Genomic DNA, 9,711 nt, shown 5'->3' with positions numbered 1-9,711 from the left:
AAAAAAAAAAAAAAAAAAAAAATCATACCACAATTAGGCTATCAAAGCCCAACTAATTTATTTATAATTGTCTACGTAAGGTGTAGCCTTTTTTCTTTCGAATTTCTCAAGAAGAAATGGGCCTCTTATTAAGCTAAATCTCTCTCTGTGTCCGTATCTCAAATTCTGCGTGCACCTTTAGGTTACTGGTGCCGGTTCCGATAGCCTAAGTCCGGCAACGAACGAACGGTGGTGGGGAGATGGTGATAGCCGGCCGGCCGTACAAACTCTGTCTCCTTCTCATCTCCGTATCGCAATCTTTTTTTCTATCTTTTTTTTCTCCTTCTCTGCTTCTTTCCCCGTTTCCTCGTCGCCTCTCTCTCTCTCTCTCTCATCGCCTCTCTATTTCTATTTCGTGCGTCCTTTCATTTTAACTGGTTATTTTTTTTGTTATTTATAATAAGAGGCTTTTAAACTGTGTGCAAATTGCCAACAAACATAATTTATCGCTTTTTAACTTATACATGGCAGAATTTTAAGGAGTCTTTTTTCTTAACGTGGCAACACCTCCTTAAAGCTTCTGCTATTATATATAGTATTAGATTACTAGGCTTGACTTCACTTAACGTAATAGGCTTCTTCTTTTCTTTTCTTTTTTCTTTTTTTTTGGCTTCACTTTAAAGATAACGTTACACAGTCTATATTAATTTTCTCATCTTATAATTGGGATTTACGACCTATTTAAGCATCTTCTACACAAATTGGGCTTATAGCCCGTACTCTCTCTGCACATATGGGCTCATAGCCCAAGTTGTCTCTCTCTTTCCGGGTTGGGTCCCACAACTCAAAGCTTTTTTTTATCCAACTAATTATGTAGCTCAATTGGACCAATAGAAATATCTGTTTAAATCTCTACTCGAACTAAAAATATATATATATATATATATATTAGGGTTGCATTTGAATGTGAATTAAAATTATAAATTATTTCATTATTCAGTTTATTTTTGCTACTATTTATGAACTGCACTACACTTTTTACTTTTTAGCACTATTCATAGGCCACACTGTACTATTTAAACTAACTTTTACTTTTATCTACAGTATTTTCAGTAATAAATTTTTAGTTTCAGCAAAATATATAATATCTAAACAGACCTAGAAGTAATAATTTTAAATAAAATCCTAGACAAGAGTTGCCTCCAAACTAGTCAGTAAAGAAACATGGCACTTAACAAAATCCATTAGCTGATGCTCTAATTCTATAGTGAAGTATTTTATGCTTCCCCTCCACCTTGAAAAGAAAAGCAATTCCAGAGAGAAGATCTGGAATCCAAAGAAAGGAATTTGTAGTGTTGATTAATTAAATAGATTACAAAGGATTTAAAATATTTATCAAAACATTAAAATCTAACAAACTCTAATAAAATGACGCTAAACGCTTAACAGCTTTTCTAATGGTCCAATAGGTTAGGAACACGTGTCTCCTATTCTAACTAACTCTGTCACTCACTAACTGATACTATAAGCTGCAAGTCGTTTCAAGTCTCAATACCAAACTACAAGTTGTTTTGATCTTCTTATTTTGTTTAACAATCTGATCTTGCTACTGATGATCTTCTATCTTTACACACCTTCTTTAGTTATTCGAACGTTGAAGAAGGAGGTTTGGAATAATAATAATAATATATTTTTTTTTAAGTGCATCAATACAACTTTACCCCACCACAATGTAATTAAAAATTGTAATAAAAAATAACCCTTCTAATAAGCCTCCCTAACCAACTAAATAATTATGACCTAATAAAAAAAATAAAAATAAAACAATAAATTATGACATAAATCATATAATTACATTTTACCCATATAAGAATTTGGCAAATTGAATTTGTCAATGAATAATTTAAAAAGATGAATAATTACATTTTATCCGTATAAGAATTTGGCAAATTGAATTTGTCAATGTATAATTTAAAAGATGAATTAACAAAGTGAGTGATAACTACGAGTAAAGTAGAATGAAAACAATAGTTTTTACTAGCTACAATTTTCATTCACAATCAAACCGGAGACGTAGCCGACAAATCTTCGGGTCCCCTAGCCTTTACACTAAGTCGATGTAACGGCCACTTAACGGACGTGAAGAATCCCTTTGTGCTTCTTTCACCGCCCGTTAACTTACCGGAATCCCCAATAGAAACAAACGGCGGTGTGTATCTCAAGCTCCCTACTGCGCAGAAAACGACGTCGTAACTACTCGAGCGCCTGAGCTTTTGCTTCGTCACCTCCTCTGGCAATATCAGGGTGTACCTCTCCGTGTTAATCTCTACGCCGGGTTGACTCAGTGAGTGACCCGTCGAGTGCGACCTCAAGAATTTCCCCCTCGGTGGGTCATCGCCGACGTTGATCACAACGTGGTCGTTTTGGACCGCACCAGTTTCCTGAGTCGACTCGGTTGATTCCACTGTTGTTGTAGTAGTAGCCGCAGTAGTAGTAGTATCACTATTCGTAAGCTTAGCTCTGCAAACCGGACACGTCACGTGAGAAGCTAGCCAAGCGTCGATGCAATCAGGATGGAACGCGTGACTGCACTTGGGCAACAAACGCAGCGTTTCGTGGTCTTCGAACTCGCCCAAGCACACCGCGCACTCGAGCGTTGTTGCTGTTACTTTCACGGTTCTGAGATTTTTAACCTCGAAGATCGGGAAGGTCTCGATCACGGCCCGGTCTAGGCCACAGTTACTAGACCGGTTCGCGGAAATGACTGGCCCGGCGGGTGTGTATACGCAATCGTTGTGGTAGATGCAAAAGAAAGCCACGAAGAAGAAAGCCCACACGAGGAACCCGATGACCAGCCCCGCGGAATGGTTAAAATTCACGGCGACTGTTGATGCTGTGCTTGACTGTGCATTGGCACTGTGGTGAGGCAGCGAGAGGAGGAGTAGTAGTACTACTAGACAAGGAAAGGGAATGATTGTACGGCTGAGATTGATCTTGGGTCTCATTAGGAAATGGATTTTCTCTTTGGTTTAGAATAAGCAAAGAAACAAAGTGGCGGAGTTTCCTATAAACATAGAGGAACAAGAAGCCGTAGTTGAGTGAGCCGGAAGAAAACGAAGTAAGGACGTAGCTTCGTACGTGGTGGCTTTTGATGGAATTTTGCCACGTTGACATGGGCAATTGTGATTCTCGTGCCTTTTTTTTTTTTTGGTTTTGTTTTTATTTTGTTTTTATTTTTTAGAATCCCTAAAATTTGAAATATTAGTTGCTAACTGAGCCAAGTTGTGCGCAACTAAGTTACCCTCTCTCTTAGTGTGAGAGTGGGACAATTTAGAAAAACCTGTAACTACATTTAGAGCGTCTTGTACTAGCAAACCACAAGGAGCTAGCCCGGGGTTACTATAGTTCAAAGCTGACATCACTAATGAAAAGTCACCCTCTATTACAACTTTTGATAGACCTAACTCCTTGGCAAACACGATAGCCTTGCAAGCAGCCAAAGCCTCAATTTTAAGAACCTGGAGCTGTTGAAGGACTCGAGCAGCCATGGAAGCTATAACAAGACCTACCCTATCATGAACAACAACTCCCAGGCCGGAGCAATTATTTCCAGCGAATATGGCTCCATCAAAGTTTATTTTAAAAGCTCCCTGATCAGGTGGCTTCCACCAGACTTGCCTCCGTGGTCGACTGGCCGTTGGTGCTGTTTTTAGAGCATTGAACTCCACATACCTATCATGAGCCCATTGAGAGATAAGGTTTAGAGGATGGTGGGATGGCTGGGTTCTCACCTGATTTCTTTGGTGCCAAATGGACCAAATGTTGAAAGCAAATAGGACCAAGCTCCTTTGGTGTTCAAATACCCAGGCTAACAGCTCGCTAAAGTTGGAGAAATGCCTCTGATTCCGAAAGTTCCATACAATATTCGCTCCCCAAACTCTGTCCAGCTCTTTGCAGCTCCACACCTCATGCAAAACATCTTCATTTTCTCCCTTGCATCGGTCACAGCGCTGTTTCAAAATAATTGTTCGATGCATTAGATTGCACTTTGATGGAAGTGAATTACGGCAAGCCCTCCAAATAAGATTTCTTACTTTGTTTGGGCATTCAAGAGCCCAAATCTTCTTCCATAGCCCTTTTTCATGGTCTTGATTTTCTGCCACCTGAAAACCAACCTTATCCTCCTTCAAAAATCGATAACCCGTTTTGCAACTGTATCTCCCATCATGATCCCATGGCCAATACATGGTATCTTCCATTTCAATCCTACCCAACGGAATATTTTTTATTTCTTTAGCTTCTTGTGGTGCAAAAATCTCATCCACCATCACTTCATTCCACGTTCTAGTTCTTTCATCAATTAGGCAATCAACTGTAACTTCTTCCATTGTATCTACCATTGGGGAGAGAATCTTGGTTGGATGTTTTTTAGGCAGCCAATGATGCTGCCAGATTTTGATCGATTTACCATTCCCCACCCTCTAACAAGCCCTATCAAGGATGACATCTCGACCATGTAAAATACTCTTCCAAGCGTAGGACCCCATACTTGATTCCTTGTCTTCTAAGAGGGAATGATTAGGGAAGAACTTTGCCTTAAAAACTTTGTAGAAGAGGGTTTCCTTGTTATGCAAGAGCCGCTAAGCTTGTTTCGCCAAAAGGGCGTCATTAAAGTGAGCCAAGTCACAAAAACCCATACCGCCTACTATTTTGGACTTAGTCATCTCACTCCATCGGAGCTAATGAATTTTCCTTCTATTGCGCCTTTGTCCCCACCAAAACTTCTTTATCATTACCTCAATGTCATCACAAAGCCCCAATGGTAATTTAAAGCATCCCATAGCATAAGTAGGGATAGCTTGGATCATGGATTTAATTAGGACCTCTATCCCGGCTTGAGAGAGCAACTTACCCTCCCAATCTTGGAGCTTTCTCCATACCCTCTCTTTTATGTAATTGAAGCTAGCCTTTTTCCCCTACCCACAAAGAATGGAAGATCCAAATATTTCTCATAAGACTTCACTTCTTGGACTTAGAGGAGATTCTTTATGCTTGATTTTGCTTCATCCGTGGTGGACTTCCTAAAGAAGATTGCCGTCTTATCTTTGTTGATCTTTTGCCTCGACCAAGATTCATATTCACCCAATAATTTCAACACATTAGTGCAATCCTCAACGATGGACCTACAGAAAAGCAAGCTATCATCTGCAAAAAAGAAGTGGGTTAGTTTTAGGCCTCGTTTGCACAAGGAAAAGCCCATAATATCCCCATTCCTCACCGAATGTTTAATAAAGGCATGAAGTCCTTCCATACATAAAAGGAAAAGAAAAGGAGATAGGGGGTCTCCTTGTCTAAGTCCTTTTTTGGAATGGATCATTCCAATGGGCTCCCCATTTACCATGATAGAGTATGACACCATTTTCACACAACTCATCATGAGAGCTACCCATCTAGCACAAAATCCCATTTTCTCCATTAGCTTCTCCAAATACACCCATTCCACCCGATCGTAAGCTTTACTCATGTCTAATTTGATAGCCAAAACCATGTTTTCCTATATTTTGGTGCTTCATATGATGAAGAGTCTCAAATGCAACCACAATATTGTCTGAGATAAGTCTATCTTTAGCAAAAGCAGATTGATGCTCAGTAATTAGGGAAGGTAAAAATTTCTTCAACCTATTTGCTAAAACCTTAGCGTAAATCTTATATAGAACATTACAAAGACTAATAGGCCGAAATTCAGACACAAGTTTAGGATTAGCTACTTTAGGGATAAGAGTAATGAGAGTGTGGTTGATGGGGTCGGGAAGGATACCTGAGTTCAGCCATGAGAGAATGGTTGAAGTAACATCATGCTGCATTGTCGACCAAAAATGTTATTAGAACAACGGTAGCATACCATCGGGGCTCGGCGCTTTTAGAGGTGCCATATGATTCAAGGCTTCCTTAACTTCCAATTTTGTAAATTCCTTCACTAATTCAGCATTCATCTCATATGTAACCATGCATGGAATTTTCTCAAGAGAGTCGACTTCTAGATTCGGATTGGAGGTGGAAAAAAGTTCTTTGTAGTAATTCTCCATCACATGCCCAATTTCATCTTGTTCAGATTGCCAAGTTCCATTCCTGTCTCTTATTCCTCTGATCAGATTCTTCTTAAATCTTTTTGTTGCCTTACTGTGAAAGAAAGCTATATTATTGTCGCCTTTACTAAGCCACAACACCCTCAATCTTTGACACCACATCCTTGATTCCCGATCTTGCAACAAGTTAATCTCCATTCTTAGGCTTCTAACCCGAGTATTGTTCCCACTCACCATAGCCTCATTCTCGGCCCAAGCTAATTGATTCTTTTTAATCTCCAATTCCCTCCTCACATGCCCAAAGTTGTGTTTGTTCCACCATGTTAACTCTTTTTCACATCTCGCCACTATTTTCAAAATGGCTATGCTTGGGTTTGGTTCTCTTGTGTTACTCCACACCTCCTCGACCATTTCCCCACAAATTGGATCTGATAACCACATTTCTTCAAATTTGAAACACCTCTTCCTCCTAGGATAAGGTAGTCCTGACAAATTGATCAAAAGAGGAGAGTGATCCGATGACATACAACTAAGGTGATGTACCCTAGTTCTTGGAAAATTTTGAAACCAAGAATTTGTAGCCAAGCACCGATCGAATCTTATTCTTATGGAATGTCCATCAACATAATGTTTTTCCCACGTGAACTTGGGCCCCACATACCCCAAGTCCATAAACTGACATTCATCGATCACATCTCGAAATAGTTGCATTTGATTGTGATCTCTAGGAGCCCCACCCCACTTTTCCTCTTGATGCACAATTTCATTAAAATCGCCACCACAAATCAAAGGGATGTTCAACCTAGAATTTAAGCTTCTCAGTTTACTCCATGCTTCACTCCTTCTATGGGTTTCGAGCTCTCTGTAAAAACCTGTGAATCACCATGCATTTTTAGTATTCCCATTGATGATCGTATCAATATAATACCTATGGGAATCAACAACGTCAATGTTAATAGAATTTTTCCAAAATAATACTAAACCACCACCTCTATTAAGCCTTGGAGCCACCCATTTTTGGTCAAAATTAATCTTGCTCAAAGTACGATCTAGCCTTGCTTCATCTATCCATGTTTCGGCTATAAACACAATAGAGGAATCTTTTGCCTATATCAATTGTACAAGCTCATTCTCTGTACATAGGTTCCCAAACCCATGACAGTTTCATAATAATAGACTCATTGCTTCTGGTAGGGCTAGTAACCAGCCTCCGCCAATATCTTATTTTTTGTTTCACTCCCCTGAGAAACCCTTCTTTTTTTTGGTAACTCAGTTTAGGTTGTTATACTTCCTGCACTTCTTTTTTCCCCCATTGCTTCAGACACATCCACATCTGATATCACCCCTATTCTAGTAAGCCTTTTCCAAGTGCCTGCAGCATGCATGTGATTGACAGAAGAGTTGGATATCTCAGCCAAAAGGGCCCGTGATGATGTGAATAGGTGAACTGCATGTGCTAGCGAGCTTAACACATTTGAGTCATTAATGCTAGGCTGATCCTCCTCATTTTCCTCTCCTGTGTTCCCACCGAACTCGGCTATCACTGAAGCTTGTAAATCACTCTTTTTTATTTCATTTTCCTCATTTTCCTTACCTGTGTTCCCCCCAAACCCGGCTGTCACTGAAGCTTGTAAATCACTCTTTTTTATTTCCTCATTTTCCTTATCCATGTTCCCCCCGAACCTAGCTATCACTAAAGCTTTTGAATCAAACTTTTTTATTTCTTTATCTGTCTCCCCTAATACCTCCTCAAGAGACTCAGGCTGTGTTTGTTTCGTGTAAAACGTTTTCCAGAAAATATGTATTTTCCGGAAATGCTATTTTCCGGAAAAGGAAAATATTTTTAAGTGTATGGTTGAATTATGAAAATTGTTGTGGAAAATATTTTTATGCGTTTGGTTGTATTAGGAAAATGCTATTTTCCGGCATCAAATTCCGGCAACAACACAACCAAACTCCGGCAGCAACAACAACAACAACACAACCAAACAACAACAATAACAACAACAACAATAATAATCAGTTCATTAAACAACAACAACAACAATAATAATCAGTTCATTAAAAAAAAAAACAACAACAATCAAATTAAAAATACAACAACAACAACAATCAAATTAAAAAAAAAAAAAAAAAAATCTGAGAGATCGAGGAAGAGAGAGCGTGGAGGCGATGGGTGTGATGGCGCGATCGCGATGGGCTCTGGGCTTAGAGGCGATGGCGCGATGGAGGAGACGACGCGATCGAGGAGACGACGACGTGCGATGGCGCGATCGAGGAGGCGATGGCGCGATCGACTGGTCGACGACGTGCGATGGCGCGATCGAGGAGGCGATGGCGCGATCGAGGAGACGACGAGGTGCGATGGCGCGACTCGTGGGTCTCGCCGACGCGGTGCGACTGGTGGGTTCGTGGTTCGAAGGTCGCCGGCGATGGGCTCTGGGCTTGGAGCGCCGTTTCGTGCTCTCTCTGGGTCGGTGCTCCTTTCTCTCTTTTCCGGTTCGTGCTGCTTTCTCTCTTTTCCGTTCGTGCTCCTTTCTCTCTTTTCCGGAAATTTTGATTTGAAGTGAAAATAAGGCCGGAAATCAATTTCACCCGTTTTTGGCCTTATTTTCGGTCAAAGGGAAATCAATTTCCGTTGACCCAATTTTCCCAAGCACCCAAACACAGCAATTTTCCGGAAATTGATTTCCGGAAGTGGTTTGAAGTTGAAACAAACACAGCGTCAATTGACATCTTTTTTCCTGCTGACCCGAACTGTTGAAACATCACATCCTCCATGTTTCCTTCTTCATTTTCAAGCCTAGTAATTTCCGGTGTTGTATTCCTTGTGCGAACCACCACTACCGGTGGCGTCTTGGCTGTGCTGAATTTCTCCGTCGACGTGCCTGATCTTTTGCTAGCAAAAAAACTAGGAACTTTGACCATGTATCTCTAGGCTGGCACGAATGGCGCTGCATTAAGCCAGGGATTGAACTACTAGGCTTCAGGTGAGAGTTTTCCTTCGCTTTCCACCCAACAGTCACAGTCACGATCGTCATGCGTCAAACTTCCACACGAAAAACAAAGACTAGGAAGCCTTTCATATTTGAATGGAACCCAAAGTTCCTTACCACTATCCAGTGATATAACCCGCCCTCTGCATAACGGTTTGGAGATGTCTATGGTTACTCAGACTTGCATGAAATTGTCGCCCTCTATTTCTTCTTCACCAATCCCTTTGTTCACCGTTCCAATCACTTCACACAACCGTTCAACTATCATCCTCATCCTAAATTTGATTGGGAGATCGTGGACTTGCACCCAAAATGTCACCTTACTAAACTCCATATCACCTACATTTGTTTCCTTACCATACTGTTGCAATATCATTAACCGCTTGTCAAAACTCCAAGGCTCTGCTGCCATGATTTTCTCCATCTCACTTTTATCGTCAAAAGTAAACATTACCACATGCTCACTCTCCCTTTTGATTTTGAAACCATTTTTTGATCTCCAAATAGGCTTGAAGGTCTTAGCTATGGCATCTATGTTAAGAGCTCTTTTAGTCAAGAACTTAGCTGCTAAAATAAACTCCGTCTTCGCCTGGTCCTCCTTGATGCGAAAGTTCGATCCTTCACATTCTGAGAGGGTTAGGCTGTTCCAA

At 40.5% G+C, this 9,711-nt stretch overlaps 1 protein-coding gene across 1 annotated transcript; it reads right to left on the bottom strand.

Annotated features, from left to right (window-relative positions):
* Positions 1-1,844: 1,844 nt before the first annotated feature.
* LOC112030298 (E3 ubiquitin-protein ligase ATL6) lies at positions 1,845-3,075 on the bottom strand. The gene has a single exon (XM_024062987.2). It carries the CDS (start codon positions 2,982-2,984, stop codon positions 2,040-2,042), a length of 945 nt encoding a protein of 314 aa, XP_023918755.1. The 5' UTR covers positions 2,985-3,075; the 3' UTR covers positions 1,845-2,039.
* Positions 3,076-9,711: the final 6,636 nt, after the last annotated feature.

The sequence above is a fragment of the Quercus suber genome, unplaced genomic scaffold (assembly GCF_002906115.3).
Source record: "Quercus suber isolate HL8 unplaced genomic scaffold, Cork oak 2.0 scaffold_285, whole genome shotgun sequence".
Lineage (NCBI taxonomy): Eukaryota > Viridiplantae > Streptophyta > Magnoliopsida > Fagales > Fagaceae > Quercus > Quercus suber.
This window is presented reverse-complemented; position numbering and strand designations above follow the sequence as displayed.

What these genes read in the sequence shown, in the direction of transcription:
- LOC112030298 (XM_024062987.2), bottom strand. Translation starts at nt 2,984, where the DNA reads ATGAGACCCAAGATCAATCTCAGCCGTACAATCATTCCCTTTCCTTGT.